At 44.6% G+C, this 16,536-nt stretch overlaps 1 protein-coding gene across 2 annotated transcripts in view; it reads right to left on the bottom strand.

Annotated features, from left to right (window-relative positions):
* The window catches only part of MDN1 (midasin AAA ATPase 1), a 334,505-nt gene that overhangs the window by 145,051 nt on the left and 172,918 nt on the right, over window positions 1-16,536 (bottom strand). For both annotated transcript variants that reach the window (XM_077289726.1, XM_077289727.1), the window contains 7 exons: window positions 14,727-14,816; window positions 13,760-14,023; window positions 10,506-10,776; window positions 10,210-10,369; window positions 7,110-7,226; window positions 6,533-6,738; window positions 4,885-5,033 (listed from right to left, as the gene is read on the bottom strand). In XM_077289726.1, the coding sequence (XP_077145841.1) occupies window positions 4,885-5,033; window positions 6,533-6,738; window positions 7,110-7,226; window positions 10,210-10,369; window positions 10,506-10,776; window positions 13,760-14,023; window positions 14,727-14,816 (1,257 nt within the window). The remainder of the gene's footprint in view (window positions 1-4,884; window positions 5,034-6,532; window positions 6,739-7,109; window positions 7,227-10,209; window positions 10,370-10,505; window positions 10,777-13,759; window positions 14,024-14,726; window positions 14,817-16,536) is intronic.

Genomic DNA, 16,536 nt, shown 5'->3' with positions numbered 1-16,536 from the left:
GAGCACTCACCCAAAAAAACTTTTCTCCGAGCCACTCATTGGGGGACACAGGACCATGGGTGTTATGCTTCTGCCACTCTGAGGCAGACACTAAGTTAATACAAAAAAGTCAGCTCCTCCTCTGCAGTACACACCCTCGTGATGTGTCCAAGAGAGCCAGTTCGGTGCAAAAGCAGTAGGAAAACATTAACAACTTACAGGAGTACAACATGGCAACCCAAAGAACCGGTCAAACTATTAGGCTAACAGGGTGGATGCTGTGTCCCCCAATGAGTGGCTCGGAGAAAAGGATTTTACGGCGAGTACTCACAAAAATCCCTGTTTCTCCATCGCCTCATTGGGGGACACAGGACCATGGAACGTCCCAAAGCAGTCCCTGGGTGGGATAACAACATAAAAAAGTAGGCTTCATGTAACAACTGTCTAGGTGTGCGCAATCGCGTCTTGCAGAATTCTTCTTCCCAAGCCTGCATCCGCGGAAGCCTGAGAGTAAGTATTATAATGCTTTGAGAACATATGTAAGCTGGATCAAGTTGCAGCCTTACAGACATGTTCCGCCGACTCCTGATGTCGATTGGACCAAGAAACTCCCACCACTCGAGTGGAGTGTGCCCTGATCCCCGCTGGAATGTGCTGGCCTCTGACACCTGAATGGAGGAACGAATCCACCTGGCTATCGTGGCCTTTGAAGCAGCGAAGACCTTCTTATGCCGCTCGGGGATCACGAACAAAGCGTCCGTCCTTCTGAATAATGCTATCCTCGAGACATACCTTCTCAGGGCTCTGACCAGATCCAGAGTGTGGAGAGCTCTTTCCATTCTGTGAATGGGAGCCGGACAAAGTGAAGGAAGAACAATGTCTTTGTTCATATGGAAGGACGAGATGACCTTGGGCAAGAAAGATGGGGATGGCCTAAGGACAACCTTGTCCTGATTTTAATTGAGGAAAGGCGCCCGACAAGACAGGGCGGCTAGTTCTGAGTCAATCGCCGGATTGACGTGATTGCCACCAGGAAATCGACCTTCCAGGACAAGAAAGTCAGCGAAATGTCCTGGAGCGGTTCAAAGGGGGGTTCCTGTAGAACACTCAGTACCAAGTTGAGATCCCAGAGCTCTAAGGGCATGCAATAGGGGGGTACCAGGTGTGACACCGCTTGCATGAAAGTCTTCACCTGAAGCCTAGTCGCGATATTCCTTTGAAATAAGACCGATAGGGCAGAGATATGACCCTTGAGAGAACTAGGGGCCAGGCCCGAGTCCAGACCGGTCTGTAGAAACTGTAATATGTTGGGAATGGAGAAAGACAAGAGGGGGAAGACCTCGATCATTGCACCAAGCTAAAAACATCTTCCAGGTGCGACGATAAATACATATTGACGCCGGCTTGCGAGCACTGACCATTGTGGAAACAACCTGTTTAGAAAAACCAGCCTGGGTCAGCCTGGTATTGTTCGATTGAATTCGAATGGGGTGGCCCACTTGTTGAAGGGATAAGACATTGTCTCGAGTAAGAATTACTAACCCTCGAGAGGTGTCCAGGGTCATCCTTAAAAAGGATATCTGCTGAGCTGGGACAGAGGATGACTTGCTTAAGGTTATCAGCCAGCCCAGGTGAGAAAGGGTATCGCAAGTAAAGCAAACATAGACCTCGCAATCATGGAAGGATGGACCTTTGACCAAGAGGTCGTCCAGGTAGGGCAGAATGACCACACCTCGAGAGTGTAAGATGGCATGACCTTTGTGAACACTCTGGGGGCCGTGGCGAGGCTGAAAAGCAGGGCCGTGATTTGGAAATGCTGGTCGTGAATGGCAAAGAGCAGGAATCTCTGGTGGAAAGGAAATATCGGGATATGTAGGTAAGCGTCTCGGATGTCGATGGATGCCAAAAACTTTCCTTCTTCCATAGAAACGATGACTGAACGCAAAGATTCCATGCGAAAATTATGAACCTTGACAAACTTGTTTAGAAGTTTGAGGTTTAGAATGGGTCTCACCTTTCCATCCTTTTTTGGGACCACGAAAAGGTTAGAGTAGAAACCTTTCATTTTCCGGAACGGGGACAATGACGCAATCGTGACGCAATGTATCTATGGCTCTTAAAAAGATCTTTGCCCTAGCCTCTGGAGGACAGGAACGGAAGAAACAACGTTGTGGGCGTGTAGAAAAATCGATCTTGTATCCGGATGACACCAGGTCTCTGACCCATTCGTCGTGGACGACGGACAGCTAGGCCTGACAATAGAAGTAGGCGGCCGCCCACCCTGCCGATGTCAACTGGACAACGCCAAGAGTCAGCGGGCGGAAAATCTCTGAGACCTAGATCCCTTAGATGTTTAGGGTGAGCTTTCCATTGTCGACTAGGTCTGTAGGAGACTCAAGAGCCTCTGTCCCTGTGTGGGGAGCGCCCTGACTTGGGGGAGGTAGTGGCAGTGGACCAGCCCGGGTTGGAGCGAAAGGATCAGAAATGGAACTGTTGTTGTCTCGGAAAAGGACACCTAAGCCTCTGCTTGGGAAGAAATTTACTCTTTCCTCCCGTGGCATCAGAAATAAGCTGATCCAGCTTCTCACCAAATAAGCGACCACTATGGTAAGACAGAGATATTAAGGACTTTTTGGATGCAGAGTCCGCTTTCCACTCTCTGAGCCATAATGCTCTTCTGATCGTGACTGCGTTCGCTGCCGATAGAGCAGAACAACCAGCCGCGTCCAGGGATGGGTATACCAGGTAATCTCCAGCCTGAGAAATTTGACTGGCAAGATGTACTGCATCAGAGAGGAGATTGCAGCTCTGAATGGATTTGGCCAGGGTATCTGTCTAGAAGACTATCGCGTTAGAAACCCATGCCGCAGCAAATGAAGGACATCCGATACGGATAAAAGGGTCTTGGATGCCAGGTAAGGCACTGGCGGGTCTACAACAGGGGATTCAGCCCAGTCCTTCCTCGGCACAGCCGAAAAAGGATATTTCGCTTCAAGAGACTTTTGTCCTGTGAAGCGTTTGTCCGGTCACTCCCTGTGACAATTGAGTATGGCCGTAAACTCAGGGTGAACTGCTAAAGTTTTCTGGAAGTCTGGTGAACCCAGGTCCAAGGAGCCATCCGTCGTACTCAGATTTGCGTTAGCAACTGACCCCTGGAGAGGGAGAGCGAGAAGCAGAACTCACGGACGAGAATGCACGTGAATGCTCTGGGGACATGCTGTGGCTCCTTTTCCCAGATGCCTGTAGGTTTCTAGAGTGCTCTCAGCCCCCGCTGACCAACTGCTTAAGTATGGGAGAGGGTCCAGTTATGTCAGACCTGCACATACTCCGATCCCTGGAGGGGTTCAATCGCTTTGGCCAGAGAAGCCATTGGTTGTGACAGTGACGAAGCCCACTCAGGGGGGCTAGGTACACTGGGCTCGGTGGTGGCGGAGGGCTCCTGAGGGCATTTGGGGTCACAGGCATTGCAGAGCGGTAATGTCTGAGCCTTAGAAAAGACAGACTGGCAGGAGGTACATGAAGTGAAGAAGACTGCAATAGCCTTGTTAGCCTTTTTAGATGCTTTAGGCTGCGACATTGTACCCTTCTATGCGTTCCCTTTAAAAACTTAGGGAATTCCTGCAGTGAAAATGGATTACAGCAGGGAGGAGGAGGGTGGTCTAGAGCAGCGTTCCTTTACCCAGATCCTGTGTCCCTAGGTCCTTCTGCGTGGCACTGTAGCTGCTGAGCGTCCCCAGAGAGTGTTGACGCCTGCGGTGAGTTGTTCCTGACAAAATCGCCTCATAGACCACTGCCGGATGCCGATGTGTGTCCGGAGGGTCCGTCGGAGAAGGGGAGACGGCCGCCGAGATTAGGAGAGATGCTTCTCGTACAGGATGGTGAAAGGTGACCAGAAAGGTGGGCGGAGCCACCGGGACGTGTCATAGCAGGGGCGGAGTTACAGAATTCGGCCTAGCAGAGAACCGAAGCCGGGGACTAAATTTATCGGCATTGGCTGCTGCAGGTACCGGAAGACCAGGAACCCCACGCCGCCAGGAGAAGCCCCCCTCCTCTATCCAGCGCCGCCTCAGACTGCTTGCCCAGAGCCCTCCAGCCCCGACACTTACCTGGAGAAGCTGCTGGGTGGCAGGTAAGCAAGCGATATGCGGTGGGTACATGTCTTCCTGCTGCCACTGCTGGACAGTGCAGGGATAAAGGGATCATCTTCGATCCACCATCCCTTTAATAGGGAGGTGGAGAGGGACCATCCGCCTCCTTGTGCCATCCGCTTTAACAGTGGTGGTGCAATGGGGGCTGCTTGGTCGCCACACAGGGGCCTCTGTACATCCAAGGGGTTAATCTCCTAGGATGGGACAGGGCTAATGTCCGGCATTAGACCTGGCTGCGGAAGAGGATACGTGGAGGCGATACTCCATGTGCTTGTCCGTAAGGTGCAGGGAGTTCGGAGCCCTTTAAGGGACCCGTCGCCCCTAAAAAAAATTCAGCACAGGCATGGCATCCCACGTCGCAGGAGAGGATACGGAGAGGCGACACTATTGATGGTTTGAGGAGATCGGAACCTTGAAAGGATCAGTCGCCCCATTCGTCTGTAGTAAAAATAAAAATAAAAAATGAAAAAGGTAAAAAAGTTGAAAAATAAAATAAAAAACTTTAGGTCTTAAGACCAGACCAGTGTGCCTCCTACGGACACTAAGCAAGAACTGGTTCTCTGGTAGCCAGCATGAGGGTGTATACTGCAGAGGAGCTAACTTTTTTGCATTAACTTAGTGTCAGCCTCCAAGTGGCAGCAGGATACACCCACGGTCTGTGTCCCCCATGAGGCGATGGAGAAAATTATTTTGGTAGCAGCCTTGTGTTGGGCAAACCAAATATGCACCAAATTTACCATTTACTGAGAGAACTTACCCGCTGGACCACAGCCGTGGGTTGTGAGTAGACAAACACTTCACTACAAGCCTTTTGGAATGCATGTTCTAGGTCAATTCCTCTTTGTAGCTGCTGGGATAGCAGAACACCAGCATGAAGCAAATAAGAAAGCGAACTGCATGGAGAACCTTAAAGTGATGTAAACATTAAAAAAGTAACAATGTTAGCTCATAAAAGAATATAAAAATCACCAACTTTTGAGAAGCAGTCTACAGAAGACCTGTCATCAGGGCAATAGTGGCCAGTTTTTTTCTCCTATTCCATGTCTGATCTTTGGAGGATACTTTTTTTTTTTTAAACATCCGCATTACAGTTACTGAGAAATGGGCCTTTTCTGGTCTTTACAAGGAGGTGATGCTCACAGGGTAATTATACAAAGCAGCCTAAAGAGATGTCCCCAGGTAATCCTGTGATTCTCACTCCCTTAGAAGATTCTGTAGGGTGGATAAAAATCATGTCATAATTACGGTGGGCGAGGGGGATTGGCAACAAAAATAAAATGAAAGCAAAAACTGGCCAGTTTTGACCTGGTGACAGGTCCTCTTTGAAGGTGTTGCCTGAAACCAACAGTAAATTTTACATTAAAAGTCTTAACTATTTAAAAGGAATCTCTCACATTTGACATATCTAAACAATTAATATTGGCATACAGGTTATAGACTCCTGAGAAGAGTCACCCTTGTATCCGTCGTATCAGATGCCTTGTTGATGAGAATCATCTTTTATCACTTTATGTAAATGACCTCTTCCAGGCTATGGGGAAGATGTTGCCTGGAAGATAACTCTGCCTCCAGAGATTTTTTTACATGAAGGGGGAGTTACCAGTGTGAGACAATTTACTAGGGCCAGGTTCACATTCTGTTAAGTGCAGTTCGTTTAACGCATGCGTTAAACGGACTGCACAACGCAAGTGCCTTTTAAAGATCGCGTTATGCGATCGCGCTAGCACAGATGCTCCATCTGCACTAGCGGTGACGGACCCCGAAAAGCTGCAGACCGCTTCCGAGGGTCCATCACAGAATGACGGCACATCGCTAACGCATGCCAATTATGACATGTGTTAGCAATGCGCTACATAATGGCAGTCAATGAGTGCCCTAACGCATCCATTACATAGCGTTAGTGCCGCTATGTAACGGATGCTGTCAGCGCATTGCCATTGACGCAATGTGAACCCGGCCTAACACAGAACAGGAGAAATAAACTTTGTCTTCTGGTAAACACATCTTTTGCATCTCCATGAGCTCTGCTGTATTGCAACAGTATTGCAACCCTGTCTGCCTGTGAGATGGAAGCTGAGAGGAACCTGCAGATGTGTCAGTTATAACCACACACAGCTCTGCAGTGAGATCAGGAGAGCGGCCATTACACTTTACAATGGTAATGCCCCCTTCATATAAAATAATCTCTGGAGGCAGAGTTATCTTCCAGGCAACATCCTCCCTGAGCTTAGAAGAGGTCATTTATGTAAAGTGATAAAAGATGATTTCTCAACAACATGGCATCTGATACGAGGCATACAGGGATGACTTTTCTCAGCATTTTATCATCTTTATGCCCATATTAATACTTAAAAATGATGAAACTGCTCTATGATGGTATGTTAGCATCAGTCTCTTCTACTTACCAATTATGGTCTCATTGATCTCTTTATGCACATGTTTCAAAGCATTGCATAAATTATCTCCAATCACGCCAAGACTGTTCAATAAAGTCTTAATGTCATAAGAATCCAGTGCAGAATCACCATCTTCATGTATGTATAGCTCAACACCACGATTCCTCATGGCTCTGGAGATTTCCCCATGAGCAGGATCCATTGTCATAAAAAGTCTACAGAAAAAAAAATATTTCAAACAAGTAAGACAAACTGAACTCAGTTTATGTAAAGAGATCTAAATTTAACAGAATGAAAGTTTTGCACCAACATGAGCCTAAATTCAGTTCTCAGCACTGCTGTAACTACCAAGAGTTAGAACAGGTTCCAGAAGATAACGAGGAAACATTGTTCTAGATAAACTTCTGATTTTGGGTGACGAACTGAAAGGAGAGTGGAAGTGATCCTTACAGAAAACGTGGGAACAGCCTCGAAAATTAAAAGGCATTTTAGAAAAGTCTAAAGATACTCATTTTGCAATTTTCAAACTCTTTTTTTGGAACACAAAATATTTTTCCATATATTCTAGAACTACAGAAAAATTCACCTGAAGTTAGGGTGCGGCAATATAGTGGGGATGGTTCCATCAATGACTCCTCGCTCACTGACTGTGAGTACTCCTCCAGGTTCAAGTAATGCATTGAGACGATCCAGCACAGAGGAACTGCAAAAATAAAGAAAATTAATTTATTTTCAGATAAATAAACAGACGACTTTGTAGAGTAGAGAATTACACCTTACAGTCATAGCATAATTCCCCTTAATGAATTGCAACCATTTTTTTTTTAAAGCAGAGAACCATAAACATGCAACACAGATTAATATATATTAAATATTCCTCTTTAATAGAACTAGGGGACGCTCTCGACCGTGTGACGTTCTGGTCACTCCATGGGCAGAGTTTTCTCCCTTCCTTCCTAAGTAGAAGGTGTTCTAGCCTTGGATTGGCCTTGCCGGGCACGGTACGCTAACCTTATCCAGCTAAGCACAGATGCCTCATGGCACCACCCCTCTCTCCCCGACAGTCTGTCAAAAGGCTACCCACTTTCATCCCGCATAACCTCAGCTTCGTTTAATAAAGTGCCTGCTAAAGCAGGGGTTCAGGGATTAAATGGTCTGTCCGAGTGCAGTTCAGACTATGCTATATATAAAGAGGGGATGATATCTGCGTGCATCACTAGTGGCTCGTCCTTTAAGAGGAGCGTTTATATCAGCAGTTTACTAATGTAGAACAGGTGACCTATGAGCCATGATATTTTTTAAAGTTCAGCATTATACCTGGAGATCTAACTTTCTTTGATGTGAAGAGGAGGGCTTCCATCCAATTTTTATTTATTTTTTTTCTTTCTAGAATTCTTTCCTTTCTTCAGTGTTGTCTGGATGCAGACCTCAACCTAGTCTCCTTGAAGAGGCAGATTTCCACCGTTTCAATGCGCTTTTGGTGCATGCAAGGTTAAAACTTTCCTCCAAACTCCCTGCATCCCTCCTTACAGGTATTCAGTGGAACCTTAGGACCTCAAATCTGGTTATATCTGCGCTCCAAGAGTCAACCTAAGAGCCCCTACCTAGTACCTCCTCAAAATTCTTTTAATGGAAAGTGGCATTTCTGATGGCCATAACCTCCATTTGAAGGGTGTCTGAGTTGACTGATCTGTCCTCCAGAGCTCCCTTCCATGTAATCTTTTCTTCCAAAGTCGGTTTTGGCCCCCCTCCTTTTGTACATGTCTGGTTAACCCCTAGGAGCATTCACTTTATTGTCTTAACCTGTATACAGAAAACACGACCTATCTTTCGGTTATAGAAGCCCTTCAGAGTTCCATGAGGTTAATACGGAACAATTAGCAATTAATGTTTTTTCCCCCCTCATAATATACATTCTCTTTACTTGATTATTTATAGGGATATCTGGAGGCGCAGCTATAGCCTGCTCAGCATTATTACACTGCTTCAATGCCCCCTTAGTTAACACCATAAAAAAAATCACTATATAAAAAAGCTCATATCTATGGAACCATTTGGAAAATAAAAAAAAATGAAAACTTAGGGTGGGGGCACAAGGTCTGCAGGTGCAGGAGGATTAAAAGTAGGAGCAAAATCTGACCACTTTTGACTTAGATACAGGTTCCCTTTAAAGTTTTGCATTACTACATGAATATAATGTCAGGTAGAAAAAAAAACCAAAAAAAACCCAAGATTTCTGCGAGTGTACATTTTTGGGCATGTCCCGTTAAGAACGTGGGGTTGGAGCAAAAAGATTAGCAGAACGATGGTCCAGTAGCCAAATTAGTAGTTGATGGTTGAAAGGAGGTGAACCTCCTCTTACTTGCTGGCACCCCCGATGCCTCTTCTGATTAGAAAGCCACATGATGGGATTACGTTGCAGTAAAATGCATAAATGATACGACACACCTGGCTTGCAAATTAGAAGAGGAGACAGGGATACTGGTAAGTACCAGCACGTTCACAAGACTATGGGACCAGCATATAAGGAGTACAGAGGCGGCTGCTTGACCATGATCCTGAAAATCTTTGTGCTAAACTCTCGCTTCCAGCTTTAGGATTGAACACTCAGAGCATAGTGCGGAGATGTCCATTGTACGCCAGGGCAACACAGCACTATGAAATGCCATTTCCAGCTGTTTAAAACTTTAATGGCAGACATATTTGTCCCGGGGCAAACTCAAGGTCACCACCTGCAGCTAATGAAGTTTGCCATGCATAGAGGAAAAACGATGACTCTGATACATCAAGATCGGCATTGTTCACGAAAGTCTTGTAGAGGGGGCATGTTGGAGTTAGACACTCCTGATTCTATTAATGACTCAGCAATATCTCAAAATCGGTGTGTGCCTTTCCACAAATGTTACTCCTGTCATTGACTGGAGTAAAAATTGTGGTGTAAGGTACGCCGCAGCTTGTCATGAATTAGACAAGCAGGGGTCACCACACGGCATTTTGGCCAAGCTGGATGAAAATAGTGTGAAAATGCAGAACGTTGCAAATTTTGCTACTTTTCAAAGCATTTTAAGCAAGATTTCTCGTGTAATCGCCTTGATGAATCTGAGCCAATGGATTCAATAATCACAGTGTCCTACAATAAGGCTCAATGTGGAAAAACAGGGGGCTAAGGACCCCCTCTCGATTAGTGGGTGTTCCAAGCCATCAGGAGGCAGATAAGCGAGACATCAATTGTAGGAAAACACTTTTATTGTTTTTTTTTTTTTTTTTAAGTAATGCTACTCTATGTAAGCCACTGAGACCTGGTTCACATATGTGCCTGTTCCATTTTTTTGTGTGCTGGTAAATACAATTGGGTTAGTGTCATATGGTTCATAGTGTGGCAGAACACATAAATATAATATTTCACCCATTATTCAGTGTGGGGCTAGATGGTGCATCCTCCGTATATTTCTGCTATAGATGAGCTTTAAACTTACTCTTCATGATTATGTTAGCTTGGGGAGATTCATTATTATCAAAAAAATTACATTATATCTCTCAGAAGGGGAGAAAAACCATGAGCGGAAAAAAAATTCACCTGGTTATAATTAGTCTAAGAAATTGCATCTAAATTCTACAATCAAGCAACCATCAAGACATTTGCCAGCAATTCTGAAGCCCAAAAAGGCTAATTGAATAAAACATACCTACAAAAGTTGACATTGTCCATCAGAAGCCAGTCTCCTGCACGCAGAGACTGCACCAAAATGCCATCGACCCATTCAAATGTTCCACCAGTCTGTCCCTCTACAGAATGAAGGAGCTGATCCTTAAAATTGCGCAAACTTTCCAAAATGGCTGTAAATTCTGAAAATAAAAACCACACGCTTCAGGTAACAATAAAATCAGTAACATGTTTATTATTTCAATTTTTTTCTCCTCCACCATCTGAAGTTTTACGGTGCACAGAACATGTATATTCAGAAAACAGAAATGTACACACCTGCTTTCGAGAAGGAGTTGAGTTTTCCATTCAGCTTCTGGATTTGCACCAGCAAAGCATCCAGCTTGTTCAGCACCTCAGTAGAAATGCCATGTCCTTCATCTAGCATAGATTTGGCCTTGTGTGAGAGATTTAAATTGCTCCAGGAACGCAACAAAATTTCAGTTTCATCTGGAGATATGTCTGTAGCAAGAAGACTATCCCTTACCAACGTTACCACTGCATTCCAAACCTGATCAAGGAACTGCTGCCACGGTCTGTTGATATCAGCCTAAAATGTTAATATGAAGATAAGTTAATAAGAAGATGTTTCCAATATATAATATTTTAGTTAGTCACTTTAAGATTATATATGCTTTTTAATGCAAGGGAATGTGCACACGTTGCGGTTCCATTGCGGATTTTTCCGCGCGGGTTCTGCAGAATCCGCAGGTAAAACGCCCTGCATTTTACCTATGGATTCCCTGCGGATTTGGTGCAGTTTTTGTGCGGATTTCGCCTGCGTTTTTACACCTGCGGAATCTTATAATGGAATAGGTGTAAAACGCTGCGGAATCCGCACAAAGAATTGACATGCTGCGGAAAATAAACCGCAGCGTTTCCGCGCGGTATTTTCCGCAGCATGTGCACTGCGGATTTAGTTTTCCAAAGGTTCACATGGTACTGTACACCGCATGGAAAACTGCTGCGGATCCGCAGGGCCAAATCCGCTGCGGATCTGCAGCCAAATCCTAAACATGTGCACATACCCTTAAAGGGAATCTGTGAGCAGGATTTTACCCCCAAACTATTTATGTGCACTTGTACCTCTTTCAAAGACAAGCCTAGCAATACCTTTACATTGCCAGCCTGTTCCTCCTTGACTCAGAAATCAATGTTTACATTGATATGCAAATGAGGCTGAAGGACAATGGTAGATCTGGAGCCTGTGTCACTCCAGGTCTATTTCCTGGGCAGTGTCAGCTCCACCTGCTCGATTAACAGCCTCTAAAGTGCATGACTTCAGATAAAAGGAGCCATTAGTCAAGCAGAAGGCGGCAGCACTGGGCAAGGAATAGACCTGGGGCGACAGATTTCAGATCCACTAATAATTTAGTTTCATTTCCATATCAATTCACAGGTCGATTTCTCAAAAAACAGAAGAACAGATTGGAAATATAAATGTATTGCTGGACTTTGCTTTGAAAGAGCTACATGGTCATATAAATAGTAAACCGTCAACTGAGCAGTGACCCAATGGATACTCTAAAAACCAAACCTAAAAAACAGTGGCAAGATAGCATTTTTTTCCCTTCATTATATCACCTCACTTGTAATTTAACGGTTTTCCAGTAGTACAGTGAATAATGTTCACTCAGAACTACAACTTGTCCTATAAAATACAAGCCCCTATGTGGCTATGTTAACAGAAGGGGAAGAAAACTTCTGCCCTAGAATAGGCTTTCCCTCTGACAGCATGGGGAACACAGCGTTTTGTAAATGAAAATTACACAGCAATTGTTCAATATATCCCTACAAATCTCTGCATCTACAGACATGAGAGAAACCAAGTACAACTTTTAACCCCAAATCACATATGTATTTGTGAAGATGATCACGTATGGAGAGTGCTCAGGAACTCAACTCTCAACGTGCGGCAGATACCGGCTATGCTAAATAGCCAGCATCTAACAGCTATGGCCAAACCTAAGCTGTGGTAGCCCTGACAGTGGTGTTTGACAGCCGGGGGCTGGATGAGAGCCCCCAATGCTGCCATCTTGGTACTCCTCAGGCCTAGGTGAAGCTTGAAACAACAATGTGATTTTTACTACATACTGCAATCCACTGTGTGTATTATAGTATACAGTAGTACAAGCAATCAAATCCCCCCACCCTTCTCCCTAATAATAAATAAATATATCTGTCATCGCCGTGTTCATAAAAGTCTGATCAAAAAGAGGATTTTTGGCACTGTAAAGTCCCTTTCTTGTAGCCTTCATTGGGTTGACACAGGAAACCATGGATGTACGCCAATGCTGCAGCCGGGAGGATGACACTAAGAGCTACACTTAAAAGAAGTCGGCTCCTCCCTTGCAAACTACATCTGTAGATACCAGACTAAACCAGTTTAGCTTAGTGTCACATAAGAGGAAGACAGGCTGGAGGCCCAGACCTGTCTCAGCCTACGGTATTTTGACCTAATCTGTAAATGACGTAACAAGAAGGAAAAAAAAGATTGAAAATGCCAGAATTGCGTTTTTTGGTCTCGTATCGGATTCTGGTCGACTCTAACTACAAAGTGTCCTGGACCAATGGCTACAAAACCAGCCTAAATCATCCGTACATCACCGTGTTTGACATTCGGCATAAGACGAATGTGCTGATATGATTATTTTCACCAAACATGGCATAGGGCATTATGGCTAAACATCTACACTTGCTCTCATCTATCCTAAGGACATTGTCTAAGAAGCCTTTTGGTTGGTTAACATGCAACTTAGCACCTTGTCATGTTCTTTTAAGACAGAAGAGGCTTTCGCTTGGCAACACTCATAAACAAGCAGTTTTTCTGCAAGCTAACTGAGGCGCTTAGAGTCAAAGTTGTATCTCTAGGGTTTTTTTATCTCCATTTCGCTGAGAGCATGGTCTGAGCTTGGGGTGGACTTGCTGCGACACACTTCAACTGTATTGAATGTTTTCAACTTGTGAATAATCTTTCTCACAGTAGAATAACGAAATTCAATTTTTGGGGAAATGTCTTATAACCTTTCAGACTGACGGGCAGCAACAATCACTTCTCGAACATCATTGCTGATGGCTTCCCTCATTGGCATTTTCTAAGTTACCTGAACCCTGCAGACCAGCCAATTGCCAACACTTCTATCTTTGTTGAGGTGGTCACACTTGTCAATGAAGAATCAAAAGCAATTGATTAGAATCTCCTGGTTGCTACCTTCCCTTTTCATTCCTATGGTATGCATAATTTTTTGATGATAACATATTGTAATCTGTCACTTGCTGTTGTCATCTGAAATTGTATTATCAAATTTTAAGTATTTCGAAGGACAAGATTTTTTTTTCTTTATTGTATCCGGATATCTAAAACATAAAGAGGGTGTACTTTGTTTTTCCTCATGACTGAATAAATCTATATATTAACAATTTCAAGGCAAAAACAATTTTAACACATCTGATACACTTGGTAACCAACTGATTACGCTTCAAAATCTAAGTAGGTAGATTACTTTCAAATGTAATTTACAAAGTTTTAGTACCTGCTCGAATCCACCAAGAAGCTCTGTGGTGTCCATAGCACTATTCATTGCCATGATGTTCAATTTATTTCCTGTCAAAAGGGCCAACAGCTGAACAAGGCTGGTCTTCCCCACAGCTGCAGGGCCTACAAGTATAACCATCCAGCCCATTTCTACGCATTTCATTACTGGTTCAAGGGATTGAAGGGAGTGGTGGAGAAGAGACAGGTGTTGGCGTTTAGTTGTAGAGCAACTGGCACCACGAGGAAGAACAGAAAAGCCAACCTGATGTATGAAGGCACAAAAAAACAATGGTAAGGTAGAATATTTCCGACATCTTCAATTATTGAAATAATTATTGGAATAACCTTTAGGAAAGCAAAGTTGAGAAGAGGAAGAAAAACACATGGCTTTTACATCAAATGTGTGTAGTTCGGTAATCATTTCATTTAGATACAGTTACAGGTTACGGTCTTCATGTTCAATTATGAAACAAAAGCTTAAAGAAAGTTATATTTACTAATTAAAGGGTTTGTCCAACAGCAAAATAATAAAAAGGCTAACTCGCCTTCCAGCAGCCCCGCCGATCCTGCGCAGGCCAAGTCGGAGGTCTCCGCCAGCTGTCTGCCCTGTCCCAAAATCACAGCAAGGCTGCAGCCTGTAATTGGTTGCAATGATCAGGTGACTACAAGAACCCATCATGGTCATCTAGTCTTCTGGAGTCAGCGAAGACCCTTACAGCTGCCTGAACTGGATCTGCGGCAGGCTGAAAGGCCCAGCATGCCTAATCAGTCCATTCCTTATATTTTACGGTCAGTCAACTCCTTTAAAATATTTTCATTTGTTACACATAGATCAGTGAAATAAGACCTATCTTAGAATACAAAGGTCTCCTTCCCTTGAGTACAACCCTACTGCTTTCCAACCTTGAGCATGAGGTTATTCAAACGATCATACAATATGGCAACAATTCACATTGCAGATTTACCTGTATATTTTGAGGATTGATGTGAAAATGTCGTGTTCCCAAGTAAGGGGCATTTTCTTCTCCAAATACTGCCACATAAAGGGAAATAAGCTACAATAAAAGATTAAAAAGCATAGACTAGTTAAGCCTTTTTAATAGAAAATAAAATACATTAAAGTTTCATAAGCTACATAAAAAGAGGGATTTTTGTGTACTCACCGTAAAATCCTTTTCTCCGAGCCAATCATTGGGGGACACAGACCGTGGGTGTTATGCTGCTTGCCACTAGGAGGACACTAAGTGATACAAAGAAAGTTAGCTCCTCCCCTGCAGTATACACCCTCCTGCTGGCTCTCAGCTAATCAGTTCGGTGTAAAAGCAGTAGGAGATCAGTAACAACATATGAGCTTACAGCATGTCATATTATATATGAGAGTATAGCATATCAGATTATAAAAACAAGCATAAGCTAATACCAGGGTGGGAGCTGTGTCCCCCATTGATTGGCTCGGAGAAAAGGATTTTATGGTGAGTACACAAAAATCCCTCTTTCTCCTTCGCCTCATTGGGGGACACAGACCGTGGGACGTACCAAAGCAGTCCCTGGGTGGGGACAACATCAGATCAGGCCCTGTGTAACCGCTACTTACAAGTGCGCCACCGCGGCCTGCAGAGTCCGCCTGCCCAGACTCCCATCTGTGGAAGTGTGGGAATTATAGTGCTTCAAGAATGCATGCGGACTAGACAAATCCACAAGCTTGCAGGCGTGTCTTGTCGACACCTGGTGCCTAGAACCCACGACAGACAGGGAGATAGGCTGACATCTAACAAGGAAGGACTCCTGGATGGTGAAAGGAATACACCAGGCTAAATGGCCGATGAAGACGGCTAAACCCTTCCTGTAAACGTCAGGAAGCCTTCCTCTTACCGTCAGGAAGCCCAAGATACAGTGTCCAACCTTCGGAAGGACGCCGTCCCCGAGACGTACCTACTCAGAGCACTCGCTTCGTCCAAAATATGGGGAACTCATTCCATTTTGTGGACTGGTGCCGAAAGAGATGAGGGAAGAACTATTCCCTCATAACAGTGGTAATACAATACCACCTTGGTAACAAGGGACGGGGATGGCCTGAGGACAACCTTGCCTTGAAGGAAATAAGGGAAAAAAGTCTGAAAGGACCCGTTAGCACCGAAGACTCGTCAGGATGAGGGTATCGCAGAGAAAAAAGGGGCGACCTTCCCTAATAGTAAGGTCTGTCCGGATCAAAAAAGGAGCCTACTGTAATACTCCTAGAACCATTAAGGTCCCAATGATCTAATGGTGTGCGATAGGGAAGATAGGGAAGAACTACGTGTGAAAACTTCCTGCGAGAAAGTCCCTACTTGCAGTTTTGTTGCAGAAAGGCGGAAAGCTACCAGCTCCGCAAGCAAAAAAAAAACAAAAAACTGATGTGGTCAGTGCGGATTTCCGAGGATCACTGGTGCCCTTTCTGCTTCTGAAAAGCTTTCGGAAGTAGTGGAAGGGGAGTTATGGAAACTGGTACCACGGAAGAACCAGAGCATGCAGTGCGATGGCTCTTGGATCTCGAGGCCGAACCACGAATTCGAGTACACAGGCGATCAGTCTGGATGCCATCCGAACTACAACTGGAGAGCTCCAGTGAAGGCAGGTCTGATGGAAGACTTCCGGGTAAAGTTCCCACTCACTTGAGGCGAAACCCTGACGGCTGAATATGTTCGCCGCCCAGAGTTATACTCCTGGGATATGTACTGCCGAGATCACCGAGTGATAGATTTCGGCCCATCAGAGAATGTGAGGTACCTCGGCCAT

This window comes from Ranitomeya variabilis, chromosome 2 (genome assembly GCF_051348905.1).
Source record: "Ranitomeya variabilis isolate aRanVar5 chromosome 2, aRanVar5.hap1, whole genome shotgun sequence".
Classification (NCBI taxonomy): Eukaryota; Metazoa; Chordata; class Amphibia; order Anura; family Dendrobatidae; genus Ranitomeya; species Ranitomeya variabilis.
The sequence above is the reverse complement of the archived record's forward strand: the minus strand, read 5'-3'. Positions and strand labels throughout refer to the sequence as shown.